Raw genomic sequence first — 17,326 nt, forward strand, 5'->3', positions numbered from 1 at the left:
TTGCTTTAAGGGGGAAAATCTTCCGGTCTGTAAGTGGTTAAAGAATGGCTTAGAGCTCATCTCTGGCCAAATACGATTTTTTTACATTTGCACTGTAACAATAAATGACCAATAATGTAGTATGTTACATATGTGGCTGCTGCTGCATTAGGGAAAATGTTCACTTTCATTCAGCTCATATAGTACAGCAAATGTCAAATTTGCAGATCCAGTACTAAACAGATCATGGCAGGTTGCTCGCTCGACACCTCTTCCATTCATAAAATGGCTTGCATTCCTTTCACAGAAAGTGTGGATGAATGGCACAATCTCCCTCCTGGTTAAGGCACCAACCTCTCTAATAGCACAAGGCAGATACTGTTTTTTGTGCTGACATGAACACCTACTAACAAAATTGCTGAAACTAATTAGATGAGTAGAAGGCTGGAGATATCAACCTAACCCATTTCATCATTATTATGCTCCGTAGTTAAACCCAAAAACACAAATGTCATATATTGCATCTTACCGTTCCTTAGATGTGGTGGCCGTATTCGTCTTTTTCAGGCATTTGCCTTAATTTTCACCTGCTGATCCTGCCATTAACACCCCCCCATCTTCTGCATTACACAAGAGAAGGGTTGTTGTGTAGCTCAGAGAAGACGGCTGGTAAAGCTGATAAAATGGAAAATTCCTATCAAAATACTAACTGTAATTTTCCTTTCCTGATGGACTCCATGGCGGCAATGTGTGGGTTAAGTCCCGTCTCCATTGCCCTATAGGACACTACTCCCATAAATATTTGCTCCCTGCCCATGGCCGTGTTCGGTAACTAGCCTACTCCAGCCTGGCTCCAGACACCAGGGAACTCCTGCAGGAAAGGAAAATTACGGTAAGTATTTTGATAGGATTTTTCCATTTTCCTGACAGACTCCATGGCAGCAACGTGTGGGAAATAACTCGCCATACACTGCCGGGTGGGCAAAAATGCTGAACAAAAAAGATTTATTTAACGCTGTCAGCCGACAGAACTTTCAAACCAAAATCAAAAGAAGATATGGATGCTAGCTCAACACAATAGTGAGACATGAAAGTATGAATTGAAGACCAGGAGGCCACTCTGCAGATTACTTCAGGCGCAACGTGACGAGAGGCCGCCTATGAAGTTGAGAGACTTCTAGTAGAGTGAGCTGTAACCGCCTCAGGAGGAGCCAAGCCCTTCTTTCTATAAGCCCATTGGATTGCCTGGACCACCCAAGCAGTGATGGATCTGACGGAAGCCTTAGAGCCTTTATTTTTACCCTGGAACAGAACAAAGAGAAAGTCAGTTTGACGAAAGGAAGCTGAAACGTCCAAATATTGCCTTAGAGTAACTCCCAAAGTGGATGTGGATCCGAACTCCCAGCAGAATTGAAGGCAGGAAGTGTGATTTCCTGGTTTTCATGGAAAACAGAGGTAATCTTGGGATTTGTTCCTAACGTTGGAATTAGGACTACCCTATCTGGAAAGAAGGTGAGAAAGGGTTCCTTTGCACCTAGAGATTGAATTTCGTAGATTCTCTTCGTCGAAGTTATGGCTACCAGGAAAGAGGTTTTAATTGTTAATTCTCTGACTGAGAGAGATTTGTCGAGTTGTGAGAAGAAATCCAGAACCAATGGAAGATCACATTTGGGAAATCTAGGTTTCCTCTGTGGCCTAAGCCTGACCGCTCCTTTGAAAAATTGTTGGACCAAAGGATGATTGGCCCATGAGACCCCAGAGAATGCTGAAATTGCTGACACCTGGACATGAAGAGAACTTACAGAAAGAGAGATATCCAATCCTGACTGCAAGAAGCTTAAAACATCCCGGACTGTCAGTGTATTACAGGAACTAGACCTTGAAGACATGTGACTTGTAAACTTCGCCCAAATTCTCTCATATACCCGATTGGTACTACTTCTTTGTGCAGTGGGATTGGTACTACTTCTTTGTGCAGTGGGAATAACCTCTTTAGGGCAGCCTAATGCCTCCAACCTTCTCCTTTCAAAAACCAAGCCTTTAGGCGCAGGTGATCGGGCAAGGATGTAATCTCGACCCCTGGGACAGAAGGTCTGGTCTGGATGGTAAAGGAATCAGATCGTCAGAAGCGGAAACCAAGGCCTGTTGGGCCAATGGGGAATTATGGCTATAACTTCTGCTGTCTCTGACCTGAGGCTCCTCAGGAACTGAAGAATGATAGGAGTTGGTGGGAAGGCATAGGCCCTGTGGAACCACCATTTCTCCGTCAAGGCGTCCACCCCGTAGGCTTGAGGATTCATGTACCTCGAATAGTACCTCGCCAGTTTCTTGTTGCAGGGGGAGGCAAACAAGTCGACTTCCGGGGAGAGCCCCCAACGTCAGGATCCAATTGAATACTTCCTCGTGAAGAGACCACTCGTTGTCTAGAAGTATTCGGAAAAGGAAGTCTGCCTGGACATTCTGAACCCCCGGAACATATGTTGCTGTCAGATCTTTCAGGTTCCTCTGAGCCCAGGTCATGATCGGTTCCACCTCCTGGAGAAGGGATAGACTTTGTGTACCCTCTTGCCTTCTTATGTATGCCACTGCTGTGTTATTGTCTAGTCGAGTAGGACCGAGGCTCCTGAAATCAGATGACGAAAGGCTATTAGAGCCTGAAAGGCTGCTCTTAACTCTAAGATGTTTGACACTGTTCTTCTGGAGGGAAGAACCCAGGTGCCCTGAGCCACTTCCGCCAGGCAGTGGGCGCCCCAGCCTCTGTTGCTGGCATCTGTCGTTATAGTTACCCACGAGATGGGAAGAATGGAATGGCAGTTGCAAAGATTTTCCCATTGGAGCCACCACAGAAGGGAATTCCTCTTGGATGAGGTGATCCGAATCAGCTGGACTTTGCAGCCTGACCATTGATGAAGGAAACCCTTCTGAAAGGGCCTCATCCTCCACTGCGCCCACCTCATCATTGGAATTGTCGCCACCATAGTGCCTATAATTTTCAAGCACTGGAGAGCCTGGAGATGAGAGGCAGAGAGGGCCAGATGGATTCTGTCCCTGACTATTGACATCTTCTCTTCTGGTAACGAGATGGTGCCTTTGACTGTGTTGAATAGGGCCCCTAAAAACACCAGGGACTAAGATGGGTCTTGCTGACTCTTCTCCAAGTTCAAGATCCACCCGAATTCTTGTAGAGTGGAGATGACCTGCCCTCTGTGTACTAGGAGTTGTTCCTTGTCTTGAGCCAAAAGCAGAAGGTCGTCTAAATAGTGATGTAGACAAATTCCTTTGGTCCTCAAAAGAGCCACCACTGCCAAAAGAACTTTTGAAAATACACGCGGAGAAGTTGATAGCCCGAAGGGAAGGCTCGTGACTTGAAAATGGAGCTCGGCCACGGAGAAGCAGAGAAACTGCTGGAAATTTTCTGCAATGGGCACATGAAAATAGGCGTCTTTGAGGTCTATGGAGACCATCCAGTCTCCTGCTTTAGCAGACTGTTGAATTGTGGATAACGTTTCCATCTTGAACTTTTCTTTTTTGATAAAATGGTTCAAGTGAGTTAGATCTATAACTGGCCTCCAGGCCCCACTCTTCTTCTGGACCATAAAAAAAGGAGAGTAGATTCCCATGCCTCGCTGGTTTACTGGAACATGGATAACAGCGTCTTGAGCCAACAAAGATTCCACGTAGGCTAGAAGAATTTGCCTTTTTTCTTCTGTAGCCGGAAGAGAAGTGGGAACCCACCTGAGTCTGGGAGCTTCTTTGAAGGTCCAAGCATGGCCTGAAGAGACCGTCTTGATAGTCCAAAAGTCTTGAATCGAGGCCGCCCAGACATGACAAAAGTGGAAAAGACGAGCCCCCACCTGACCTGTCTGAGCGGGCCCAACATCAAAAGGATTTGGTCGGCTCCCTCTCTCCTTTTGAATCATATCTTCATCTAATTTATCGACGAAAAGGGAGGACCCCTCAAAGGGGATTCGGCACCATACTTCTTTCGAAGCTGGGTCAGCCAACCAGGGACGGAGCCACAGAGCCCGCTTGGCAGTGACGGAAGAAAGCATTACCTGACCTGCCAGGCATATGAAATCAATAGAGGCCTCCCCAAGAAAGGCAGAAGCCAGCCTCAACTCCTGGATAGGCAAACTCTTGGCAGTATCTTCCGAGACATTTCTGAGCGTCTTGTCTACATTATTCGTCCATACTTCCATTGCTTTAGACATAGCAGCCAAGGCTAACGCTGGCTTACGGGCCATACCTGCTATAAGGTACACCCTCTTCAGATCTACAGAAATCCGCCTGTCCAGAATGTCCTTAAAAGAAACAGTATCCTCTAAGGGAAGTGTCACATGTTTCACCAGCCTCATGATGGCTGCATCCACCAATGGGGCTGACTCCAAATGCTTCACCTCTTCCTCCTTGAAAGGATAGAGTTTTGAGACTTTAGATCGCATAGAATTTTTCTTTTCCACCTTGCCCCATTCATTTGTGATGATCTCGCCAAGTTCAGAGATAAATGGAAAATTAACCCGTTGCTTCTTTAACTGTTTAAAGAATTTTCTCTGTTTGGAAGGGGCAGCCACCGGATCTTCCCAATTCAGTGTTTCTCTAATGGCTCTGACCAAAGGAGGAAGCAGAGCAAAATCAAATCCCACACAAGGGTTATCTTCGTCAGAGTCACTGTCAGATATGGCAACCGACGGGTGGCTATGCACAGAGGATTCCCAAGTATCCTGCAACTGAGTCTCCCTCCCTGGAGAACATGAAGGCTCTGCAGGAGGAACATAGGACTGGTCATCAATGTTTTTAAGAGACTCCTTAACAACCCTTTCCACCAGGGATTTAAGTTGCTGGTCCGTATTTCCCCTTTCCTTAGAAGCCTTGGCTTAGCAGAGATCACACAAAGATTTCCCTGCAGAGACATGAGCTCTACACCCCCAGCAGGAACTAGCTGAGTGACTGGAGTGAGCCTTTGAGGAATGTGATCGTTCCTCACTACAGTGTCCTGATCTTGAGGAAGAACCGTAATGTTTAGATTTGGAAGAGGAATGCGCAGAATGGACGAAAACCATAACCGGAAGTGAAACGGCGGCTGGAACGCAGGAAGAACCAGCTGCCATGCCTGCAAACAAACAGCACAAAACAAAAAACACAAACAGGATAAGAAATATTGCATAAACTGCCGCCATGAAGAATAAGAAATATCTCACCACTCCTAGCACGATCGATCACCCAGGCCGAAGGTAAGATAAGATGACACCGTACTTTCAAGGGGCAAACAGGTCACCTGCTAATAGCTGGCTGTCTGACCAATGCGCAGCCTGCCTGCCAGTGGCTAGGACATGGGCTTCTTCTCAGCGCCTCTTCCACTGCTCACTCCATACCCTGCTAATAGCTAGGGCTTAGCGGAGTAATGCGACTTTCCAGATGCAGAGTTGCAGTTCGGCCAATCTCGATCGTGGGAATGAAAAGATCTTCGGGTAGAAAGACCACCACTAGGTCCTTCAGAGGAGGACAAAAAAAGAACACTGCCATAGGCAGGGAGCAAAGATTTATGAAAGTAGTGTCCTATAGGGTAATGGAGGTGGGACTTAACCCACACGTTGCTGCCATGGAGTCTGTCAGGAAAAATTTTTGAGATATCAGTTCAATGCACTGGAAGATACTAGGACACTGCATTTCTGGCAAGATTAACAGCCATCACAGCCATAGCACAGTAAACTGCAATTTATTTACATTTTTGTTCTTAGGTTTAGATATCCTTTAAAGCTAAACTCCAGTCTAGACAAATATTGTCTAAATCCATTCGTCATGTGTATTCTTCCTTGAATCTCGGTGTACTTTGTGTATTTCTTCCAGATCTGTGCAGTAATACAGTGTGAGACTTGCTCTCTGTGTAGGAGCTTCCTGTAATAAAGACCGGTCACTGCTGCTCTCTCTCCTTGTGCAGGGTGACTGGTCTTATCTCCGCCCCATCCTGTAGTATTCTGCAGGCAGCCTGTAGAGGGTGGGGCCTGTTGGGCCCCTCCCACACCTCTGCTTTTTTCACAGCATAGTGATGATATCACTGCTAGTTTTACAAATTACACACAAAGTGGATTTATAGCTGTTGAAGTTACTGAGGAATGTAGTTTAATAAGGCTCCATTAAACAATTAGGCGATTTAAATCGCAGGCAGAATCGCAGCAATTTGTGCCCACAATTCAAATCGCCTGGGTGTGAATGGAGCCTAAATGCTTTTATGCCCGGAGTTTAGCTTTAAGCTCTGGGTAAGGAATAATGTAGAAGGGAAGAAAAAAGACAGTACAGGATTGCCCATTTATAATTTGTAATATGATTATTAAGGAGACATAACATCACGGCACAGTGCCAACTGTTAATCAACACTAATCTGTAGTCACGTCTGTCCCATGGCTCACCAAGAGGATGTTTTGGCAGGAGATGAGCTGGATGTGGCAACAGGGGCCCCTGCTTCCCCTGAATCTCTTCTGCGTTTCAGGACTGCGTCCTCCATTTAGATGAATTCTGATAAAAAAAAACAAAAACAAATACAATAGGCAACAGATAATACAGTGAACGGGACATACTTGCAACTAGTGTGTATGCATAGGACATATTACACACACCCTGCCACACAAGCAATAACTATTACACAATGACTGGATAAATGCTTTTTTACTCCATTCCCTTTATATGTTTTTTTTTTCCCACAAAATGACAAATGCTAAATGTAGAAGTTGGATGAAAGGTTTAGTGCAGTAAAGCACTGATAGTCAACCCCACCCACTTCCCAATCATGTCATCGCTGTATGTTACAGTGACCACATGATTGGAGCCCGCCCTGCTGCCTCCTGATCGCAAACAGTGACCGTGAAATGGATGGGGGGGGGGGGGGGGGTGACAGAACCTCACACCACACCCCCATTCATGCATAAGCCACTGCATATGCGCAGTACTCCAGCGGGAATAGGTTGAAATCTTATATGATTTTTTTTTTTTTTATATAAACACATACATCCCACCAAAAAGAGAGGCAAGTGAGGAGGAAACAGCAGCAATGGAATTTGGTTCAGTCAGTGGGACAGTCCCTCCAAATGTGAGACAGCTGGGAGCTTTGGGGTTTGGTCATTGTCCTTTTTGACATCAGAACAGAAGTAACATATACAGCAGTGGAAACCCGACCATATGAAGAGCAGGGGCGCTGCCCTCCAATCCATGCGCCCGGCCCCTAATCTCCATGCAGGGCGCTGGACGCTATGGATTTCAATCAAAGTTTTTTTTTAAGCAAATGATTATAGACTGAGACTCTCATTGGCTTCAAAAAAGGTGGTCTCGGGGCATAGAGCAGGAAGGGGCGCTGAGGGGGAGACACCGAGGAGGGGATGCCGAGCAGGAGACACCGAGGAGGGGATGCCGAGCAGGAGACACCGAGGAGGGGACGCCGAGCAGGAGACATCGAGGAGGGGACCCTGAGCAGGAGACACCGAGGAGGGGACCCTGAGCAGGAAACACCGAGGAGGGGACGCTGAGCAGGAGACACCGAGGAGGGGACCCTGAGCAGGAGACACCGAGGAGGGGATGGTAAGGAGGGGACACCGAGGAGGGGACGCAGAGCAGGAGACACTGAGGGGACGCCGAGCAGAAGGCACAGAGGAGGGGACGCCAAGGAGGGGACACCGAGGAGGGGCCGGTGAGCAGTAGACACAGAGGAGGGGACGCCAAGCAGGAGACATCGTGGAGGGGACACCCAGGAGGGGACACCAAGGAGGGGTAGCTGAGCAGTAGACACCGAGGAGGGGATGCCGAGCAGGAGACATAGAGGAGGGGACACAGAGGAGGGGACACCAAGGAGGGGATGGTGAGCAGTAGACACCAAGGAGGGGACACCGAGCAGGAGACATCGAGGAGGGGACATCGAGAAGGGCACGCTGAGCAGTAGACACCGAGGAGATGCCGAGCAGGAGACACAGAGGAGGGGACGCCAAGGAGGGGACACCGAGGAGGGGCCGGTGAGCAGTAGACACAGAGGAGGGGACGCCAAGCAGGAGACATCGTGGAGGGGACACCCAGGAGGGGACACCAAGGAGGGGTAGCTGAGCAGTAGACACCGAGGAGGGGATGCCGAGCAGGAGACATAGAGGAGGGGACACAGAGGAGGGGACACCAAGGAGGGGACGGTGAGCAGTAGACACCAAGGAGGGGACACCGAGCAGGAGACATCGAGGAGGGGACATCGAGAAGGGCACGCTGAGCAGTAGACACCGAGGAGATGCCGAGCAGGAGACACAGAGGAGGGGACGCTGAGCAGGAGACACCGAGGATGGGACACCGAGCAGGAGACACCGAGGATGGGACACCGAGCAGGAGACACCGAGGATGGGACACCGAGCAGGAGACACCGAGGATGGGACACCGAGCAGGAGACACCGAGGATGGGACACCGAGCAGGAGACACCGAGGATGGGACACCGAGCAGGAGACACCGAGGATGGGACACCGAGCAGGAGACACCGAGGATGGGACACCGAGCAGGAGACACCGAGGAGGGGACGTCGAGCAGGAGACACAGAGGAGGGGACGCCAAAGAGGGGACACCGAGGAGGGGACGTCGAGCAGGAGACACAGAGAAGGAGACGCTGATCAGGAGACACTGAGGAGGAGACGCCAAGCAGGAGACACCAAAGAGGGGACGCCAAGCAGGAGACACCAAAGAGGGGACGCCAAGCAGGAGACACCAAAGAGGGGACGCCAAGCAGGAGACACCAAGGAGGGGACGCCAAGCAGGAGACACCAAGGAGGGGACACAGGCCCGCGACCTAGATGGGTTAAGTGCGGGGTTTGCCGATCGACCGACTGAACAGGGGGGTGGCGAGTAGTTTATTTGGCGTGACCCCTCCAAAATGGAGCACCAGCCGCCACTGGTGTACAGTATAATTTTTTACCTCAGTGTGAATGTTCCTTTAGTAAAACTGTACATATCACAACTGCTTGTGCATCCAGGTGGATTATACCGCGTTTTTTTTATTATCAAAGAAAAACTGGCCCAAAATAGTAAAAAAAAAAAAAAAATTGTTTTTACATTTATTACCATAACCTACCACCAAAGAGCAACCGAAAATAAATTAGTCTGCTCCTGACGTATGCAGCGATACCCCTTATGTGTATGCCAGATGTTATTTGTGCCCGTAGTACAGCCCAGAATCAATAGTGCATTTTTTTTTTTGTCCTACCTGAAACACACTGAAAAAAATCCTGCTCAAAATATACTGACCCTGACCTTTGACACAAACACTAACCTGACACTGACCCAGATCAAACCTCGATCTAGGTATTTTCCTTTATTTTTTATTGTTTTACAAACACTTTTTTGCTCTCTCTTCTGCATGGACAGACAAAGTTACAATGTATCTATCTCTCCAGTCACAGAAAGGCCTCTTTCACACGGGGCGGATCAGTAATGATCCGCCCCGTGAAGATCCGCTCGCTCAGCGGGGATTGCTCCGTTGTCCCCGCTGAGCCGGCTGCGGACAGGGCGGTCTCCGCACACTGTGCGGGGACCGCCCTGTCAGCTCTCCGCTATGGGGATCGGATGAACATGGACCGTCTGTCCGTGTTCGTCCGATCCGCTCTGCAGACGGATAGAAAAATAGGATTTTCCTCCGTCTGCAGAATCGGACTGTTGCGGAGGCGGACGAAATCGGGTGTCTGCGGATGCTCATCCGCAGACACCCGCTATCCCATAGGGATGAATGTATGTCCGTATTTCATCCGCAAACGGATGGATGAAATACGGACATATCGTCCGCATGTGTGAAAGGGGCCAAAGATAAAAACATTGTTGCGGGCTTCACATTGACTGATCACTGTGGTAGACAATCAGAGGCTTAATTCACCTGAATAGGTCACATTTGGTGGCAGTACCGCCTGAATTACGCAACCTGTGGTATCATTTTTGCTGTGCCATAGCAGTGTGAGCATGGCCAATGACCACGTTCACTTGCAGCCCTTCATGTGTGCCAGCCTGTGCTGCCTCTATGAAAAGCGATCCGCGGTGGATCACTTTTTTTGGGGGGGGGGTGTTCAGCAGGCAGTGAGGAGGCGTTATGCCACTTCCTCACAGCCTGTTTTAGCTGCATAAATACCACACCACCGCGCCACAACAGCCCCCACAGACTTGCATGAGTCGCAATAATGCCTGCGGAATGCGTCATGAAACAGTTTCATGTCACAGCCATGGCACGTGTACAGCCCTGAACGTGTTATGCTTCAGGGACAGTTCACACCACAGGCCTTTCTGGGCTATTGAAAATGACTTCACACCAGTGCTTGCCGTTCAAATGAGTTCCGGGTTCCAGGGAATAAAAAAGCCAGCAGCTACAAATACTACAGCTGCTGACTTTTAATAAATGAACACTTACCGTTCCTGGAGTCCAGCGATGTCGGCAGCCGAGACCGATTGATCGCTCGGCTCTCGGCTGCTGCCACCACCATTCTCGGTGAGGGAATCAGGAAGTGAAGAGCTGTGGCTTCACTTGCTGGTTCCCTACTGTGCATGCGCGAGCCGGGCAGCGCAATGGGAATGGCCCGCGCTGTCTCTGGGACCCGTGTATGTCCCAGCAGACAGCGTGCTGGGATAGGAAGAGGCATAGACTCCCGTGGGAGTTTATGCCCGGAAGTGGTTGCAAATAAATGTCTTAGTATCTGCACCCCCCTCCCCTCTGAAAGGTGCCAACTGTGGCACCGAGGGGGGGAGGGTTCCGATGAGCGGAAGTTCCACTTTAGGGTGGAACTCCATTTTAACCACCCATGTCCTTATTTAAGGTTAAGAAGAAAGGGGGGGATGCATAAAAAATGAAACAAAAACGCATCAAAAAAAATCTGGATCGCATCAAAAATGAACATGGAGAAAAGCATCCGGAATGCATCAGGACTGCATTTCTATGGTGTAAACTGGCCCTTATCCTGTACTTAGCCAGAACTGTACTGGAACGCACCTACATGCACCAAAAACACACCGGACCCCAGTTCAGTGACCCCGCTATCGGGTCGCTTTTACCCCCCCAACGGCCAAGAAAGGGTCAAAACCATTGCAAAGCGCTGCTGCAGCAGTGCTATGCCGGCGGTATAGCCGCACTGCCCCATTGATTTCAATGGGCAGGAACGGTGAGGGAGCGGTGTATACTCCTTCACCACTCCAAAGATGCAGCTAGCAGGACTTTCTTTTACTGTCCTGCCAGCGCACCGCTCCCTCGGGGCTTTCACACTGGACAAACAGCAGCGACTCTTTCAGGGCGCTTTGCATCTGCAAAACACACTGCAGATCCATTCTGGATTTGTTCCTGCATGTGCTATTTCAACGCGTTTTTGATGCGTTCTGGTTTGTTCCAGTTAGTGTTTGATGCGTTTTACGGTGTTCCAGTACAGGAAAAAAGCAGCGTGTTCTACTTTTTTTTTTCTGGAACTGACCACACTGATGTGAACTATGCCATTGGAAACCTTAAACATACTATCCAATGCGTTTTTTGATGCAGAAAAAAAAACGCACTGGACTGTATGTGGTGTGAACTGCCCCCTTTTCCTGTTTTTTTTCACTGTATTGGGGTCCAGTCCGTTTTTGATGCATTTTTTATGTGTTTTACCACGTTCCAGTACAGTCTAGTGCAGGAAAAATGCATTTTCTACTTTTTTTTTCTGACACTGACTGCACTGGTGTGAACTATGCCATTGGAAACCACATAACAAACTTTGCATGCATTTTTTTTTTGATGCAGAAAAACTGCACTGGACTGCATGTGGTGTGAACTGGCCTTAAAACTGCTGCTGTACCCCATACTTTTAGACCCCTTTCACACTGGGGGCGTTTTGCAGGCGCTAGAGCGTTAAAAATAGCTTCTGCAAAGCGCTCTAAAACAGCTGCTCCTTTTACACTGGAGCGGTACGCTGGCCGGGCGTCAGAAAAAGTCCTGCCGGCAGCTTCTTTGGATTGGTGAACTCACCGCTCCTTCCCATCGAAACCGATGGGGCAGCGCTGTCATACCGCTGGCAAAACGCCACTGTGGCAACGTTTTGCGGGCGAATTTAACCCCTTTTCGGATGCTAGCGTGGGTTAAAACCGCCCTGCTAGCGGCCGAATAGCGCCACTAAAACAGCGCTAAAAATAGTGTCGCTTTACCGCTGACGCCCAGGGTGGCACAATAGGTCTTAGGCCTCATTTACACTTGTGATGGTTGTGGGGGCAGTAAAACCCAGTGGTTGCGCAGCGTTTTTGCCACCCCTGGGGCAGCAGACGGGTTTGTACACACGTCAGCAATTATTTGCTTTGTGGGCATGGCAAAATTGGCACCCCACCCGTGTGTTTGTGTGTAAAAATTATGGATGGCGGCGTTGCGTACACAAGTGATATAAATGTAAAGCCAGCTGGTTATAGCTCCTGACAGAAAAAACAAAAACATTATTACCCCAAATGTGTCCTTATCTCCACAATACATATAATATGTACTAATACACTGAGAATATTCCATATATCTGAAGTAATAGTACGTCATGTATACACAGCCCCGCCCCCAGCCATCTCCATTACGTGACGTGTTCTGGAACTTTGTCCCTTCACAACCAGCTCTGCGGGACTGCAGCTGAGGTAAAAGCGCGCTCCCGCCACTTCTCCTCCTCACACAGGAGAGGTAGGCTGCAGAGTGGAGCTCCACCGATGACAGGAAGCATGTGGCCTCCACTCCACTTTTTTTTCTTCTTCTTTTTTTTTTTTTTCTGAACTTTATTGTGAATCTTTGCAGCTGGAAGCTCCACTGTCATAGGAAACATGAGGTCTCCACAACCTCCACTTTTTTTTATTTTTAAATTAACTTTAATGTAACAAAAACAAATAGATGCTACCACAGGAAGTGGAGGCCTCTCATAAATGATTTCTGTGTAGAGTGGAGCTCCAGTGACTGCAGTCTGCAGCAGATATTGAGCAATTCTGTTGTTCTTATTTATTAACCACTTAAAGACCGGGCCTCTTTTTGAGATTTGTTGTTTACAAGTTAAAGCGGTTCTGCACCTAAAATAAAAATATTAAAAGCCAGCAGCTACTAATATTGCAGCTGCTGACTTTTAATAAAATTACACTTACCTTTCCCAGGGTCCAGCGATGTCGGCGGCAGATGACGAGCGATCGCTTGTCTCGCTGCTGCCCCCACCGCCATCCTGTCAGGGAATCGGGAAGTGAAGCATTACAGCTTCACTGCCCGGTTCCCTACTGCGCATGCACGAGTCACGCTGCGCGTCTCTTATGGTCCCCCGCTGTGTCTCTGGGAACTGTGTGTATCCCAGAACACAACGGGGGGGGGGGGGGCGGGGTGTCTGCGGCGGTCTGGCCGGATGTGGGTGCAGTTACCTGGATTATCCAGGTAACTGCACCCCCCTCCCCCCTGAAAGGTGCCGATTGTGGCACCGGAGGGGGGGAGGGATCAGATTAGCGGAACTTCCCCTTTAGGGTGAAGAACCGCTTTAAAAACAGTTTGTTTTTTGCTAGAAATTACTTAGAACCCCCAAGCATTATACATTTTTTTTCTTAACACGGTCATTGCAATACTTTCTGTAACACCGTATTTGCACAGCGGTCTTACAAGTGCACTTTTTTGAAAAAAATACACTTTTTTCAATAAAAAAATAAGACAACAGTAAAGTAAGCCCTTTTTTTTAAGATAATGTTACACCGAGTAAATTGATACCCAACATGTCACGCGTCAGCTCGTGGAATGGCGACAATTACCCTTAAAACTCTCCATAGGTGGCGTTTAAAAAAATTCTACAGGCTGCATCTTTTGAGTTACAGAGGAGGTCTAGGGCTAGAATTATTGCTCTTGCTCTACCGATCGCGTTGATACCTCACATGTGTCGTTTGAACACCGTTTTCATATGTGGGTGCTACTCACGTATGCATTCGCTTCTGCACATGAGCTCAGCGGGACAGGGTGCGTTTAAAAAAAAAAAAAAAAAATTATTATTATTAATTTTACCTTTATTTTTTTTATTTTTACACTGTTCTTTAAAAAAAAAATTGTCACTTTTATTCCTATTACATGGAATCTAAACATCCCCTGTAATAGAAAAAAAGCATGACAGGACCTCTTAACCACATAAGCCCCAGATCATCTGCCTGGCCAAAAACCAGAGCACTTTTTGCGATTCGGCACTGCGTCTCTTTAACTAACAATTGTGCGGTCATGCGATTCTGCACCCAAACAAAATGTATGTCCTTTGTTTCCCACAAATAGAACTTTCTTTTGGTGGTATTTGATCACCTCTGCGTTTTTGTTTTTGTTTTTTTGCTCTATAAACAAAATAATAGTGACAATTTTGAAAAAAAAAAAACACAATATATTTACTTTTTGTTATAATTAATATCCACTTTTTTTTTGAAAAGCACATTTTTTCTCAGTTTAGGCCGACACGTATTCTTCTACATATTTTTAGTAAAAAAAAAAACACAGTAAGCGTATGTTGATTGATTTGCACAAAAGTTATAGCGTCTACAAAATAGGGGATAGATTTATAGCATTTTTATTATTATTATTTTTTTTGTCTAGTAATGGCGGCGATCTGCGATTTTTATTGGGACTGCAACATTATAGTGGACACATCGGACACTTTTGACACATTTTTGGGAACACTGGCATTTATACAGCGATCAGTGCTATAAAAATGCACTGATTACTGTAAAAATTTCACTGGCAATGAAGGGGTTAACACTAGGGGGCGATCAAGGGGTTAAATGTGTTCCCTGTGTGTGTTTCTAAATGTAGGGGGAGGGGACTGACCTAGAGGAAATGACAGATTGTGGTTCCTAGCTATTAGCAACTCAGGATCTGTCTCTTCTCTCCTCACAGAACAGGGATTTGTGTGTTTACACACACATGTCCCTGCTCTGCCTCTCGTGCCCGCAAACGCTTGCGACTGTCGGCCGTGAGCATTGGCACCCCCGCAGTGCAGCGGCACGCACGCGCGCCTGCTATCCCGATCCCGTGAGCCGACATATAGCTACGACGGTTAGCGGGATCGTGCCGACCTTCCGCAGTATAATGACGCCTGAATATAAGACCCCTTTCACACTGGGGCATTTTTCAGGCGTTAAAAAAAAGCGCCTGTAAAGCGCTTGAAAGAAGCCTCATCTGCAATTCCAATGTGAAAGCCAGAGTGCTTTAAGAGCCCTTTCACAATGTCAGCGCCTGAAAAACGCTTGTAAATCGCCAATTAAACTAGCGGCGCTTTACCAGCATTTTTCTAGCGCTAGTGGGGCACTTTTAACCCCGCTAGTGGCCAAATAAAGGGTTAAAAGCGCCCAAAAAGCACTGCTGCCAAAAGCTCTTTGCAGGTGCTTTTCAGGCATTTTGCAGGTGCTTCCCATTGATTTCAATGGGAAGGGGCGCTTTAGGAGCGGTGTATTCACCGCTCCAAAAACGCTGCAAAGAAGCTGCTTGCAGGACATTTTTTGATGCCCTGCCAGCGCAGTGCCTCAGTGTGAAAGCACTCAGGCTTTCACATTGGGATTGCAGTTGCCGCTTCTTTCAGGCACTTTACAGGCGCTTTTTTTTTAAGCTAAAACGCCTGAAAAACGCCCCAGTGTGAAAGGGGTCTAATATTTACACCAGATAGGGTTGCCACCTGTCCGGGCTTCAACTGGACTGTCTGGGTTTTGAATCATGTGTCCAGGTTCGAGGTGGGCTGAAAAGCAGACACATTATTCAGACTGGGCTGTGGCTCCCCAAGTAACCAAGATAGTCGCACACAAATCTGTTACCGTCTAGGAGCTGCGGGCGTCTGTCTGGGGGCAGGTTTGGCATCACTGGGGGGGGGGCAGAGTGATGATGTCATCAATAGCAATTTGGCCACTAATGCTGTTTATTGTGGCACTTTATGTACACCACATAACTACACTCCTTGGGGCACCCAAAGATGACCCAGGCTACTAAAGTGTTTGGGTTTGGCTTGAAGAAAAGGTGGCAACCCTAGACACCAGAACATGTATGATTTTCAAGAAGATGTAGGTTTAACCGGTTCCTGACCGGCGCACGGCAATGTACGTCAGCAGAATGGCATGGCTGGGAACATGGGAACACCTGCACATCCCTTTAAATTTGCCACCACGCCATCGCGTGCGCGCGTGCGGGACCTTAGTGAGTCGGGTCGCGGGTCCCGCGGACTCGATGTCCCCGGAACACCCACAATCGGAGGAAGAACGGGGAGATGCTAATATAAACAAGCATCTCCCCATTCTAACTGGTGACACTGTCACTGATCTCTGCTCCCTGTGATTGGGAGCTATGATCAGTGATGTGTCACAGCTAGCCCACCCCCCCTACAGTTAGAACACATCCCCAGGAAACACATAACCCCTACAGCGCCACCTAGTGTTAACCCCTTCACTGCCAGTCACATTTACACAGTAATCAATGCAATTTTAATCGCATTTGCTATATAAATGTGAATGGTCCCAAAATCATGCCAAAATTGTCGGACGTGTCCGCCATATAGTAGCAGTCATGATAAAAATCGCTGATTGCCACCATTACTAATAAAATAATAATAATAATAAATAAATAAAAATGCCAGAAAACTATCCCCTATTTTGTAGACGCTATAACTTTTGCACAAACCAATCAATAAACTCTTATTGCGATTTTTTTTAACAAAAATATGTAGAAGAATAATTGGCGTAAACAGAGGGAAACATTTTTTTTAATATATTTTTGGGGGGATATTTATTATAACAAAAAGCAAAAAATAATGCGTTTTTTTTTTCAAAATTGTTGCTATTTTTTGTTTATAGCTCAAAAAATAAAAACCACAGCGGTGATCAAATACCACCAAAAGAAATCTCTATTTGTGGGAAAAAAGGGACGTCAATTTTTTTTGGGAGCCACGTCGCACGCCCGCGCAAATGTCAGTTAAAGCAACGCAGTGCCGAATCGCAAAAAGTGCCGTGGTCTTTGGGCAGCAAAATAGTCCGGGGCTTAAGTGGTTAAAGGGGTTGTAAACCTATGTGTTTTGTCACCTTAATGCAGCCTATGCATTAAGGTGAAAAACACCTTTCAGTGACCGGTCCCCCGTTTTACATACCTGGGCCTTGGAACTTCACCCATGGGGTGGCTATGGACGCCAAATGCTGGACTCGGGAGAGCGCCCGCAAGGTAATCCCCCGGGAGAGCATTTCTCCTAGAGGGTTATCTGATGTGGGGAGGAATCGCAAGAGCCGCCGGGGGACCCCAGAAGAGCAGGTTTGGGGCCACTCTGTGCAAAATGAGCTGCACAGTGGAGGTAAGTATGATATGTTTGTTATTTTAAAAAAAAGGCCTTTACA

At 47.6% G+C, this 17,326-nt stretch overlaps 1 protein-coding gene across 1 annotated transcript in view; it reads right to left on the bottom strand.

Annotated features, from left to right (window-relative positions):
• SYCE2 (synaptonemal complex central element protein 2) overlaps positions 1-12,644 on the bottom strand; it is a 45,225-nt gene extending 32,581 nt beyond the window's left edge. Inside the window, exons 1-2 of the mRNA XM_077470311.1 lie at positions 12,548-12,644; positions 6,387-6,492 (exon numbers count right to left, since the gene is read on the bottom strand). Of these exons, the coding sequence (XP_077326437.1) occupies positions 6,387-6,481 (95 nt within the window). The 5' untranslated portion in view covers positions 6,482-6,492; positions 12,548-12,644. The remainder of the gene's footprint in view (positions 1-6,386; positions 6,493-12,547) is intronic.
• Positions 12,645-17,326: the final 4,682 nt, after the last annotated feature.

Source organism: Lithobates pipiens, unplaced genomic scaffold, assembly GCF_037356315.1.
Source record: "Lithobates pipiens isolate NorthernLeopardFrog02 unplaced genomic scaffold, aLitPip1_a1.2 Scaffold_8, whole genome shotgun sequence".
In the NCBI taxonomy this organism is placed as follows: domain Eukaryota; kingdom Metazoa; phylum Chordata; class Amphibia; order Anura; family Ranidae; genus Lithobates; species Lithobates pipiens.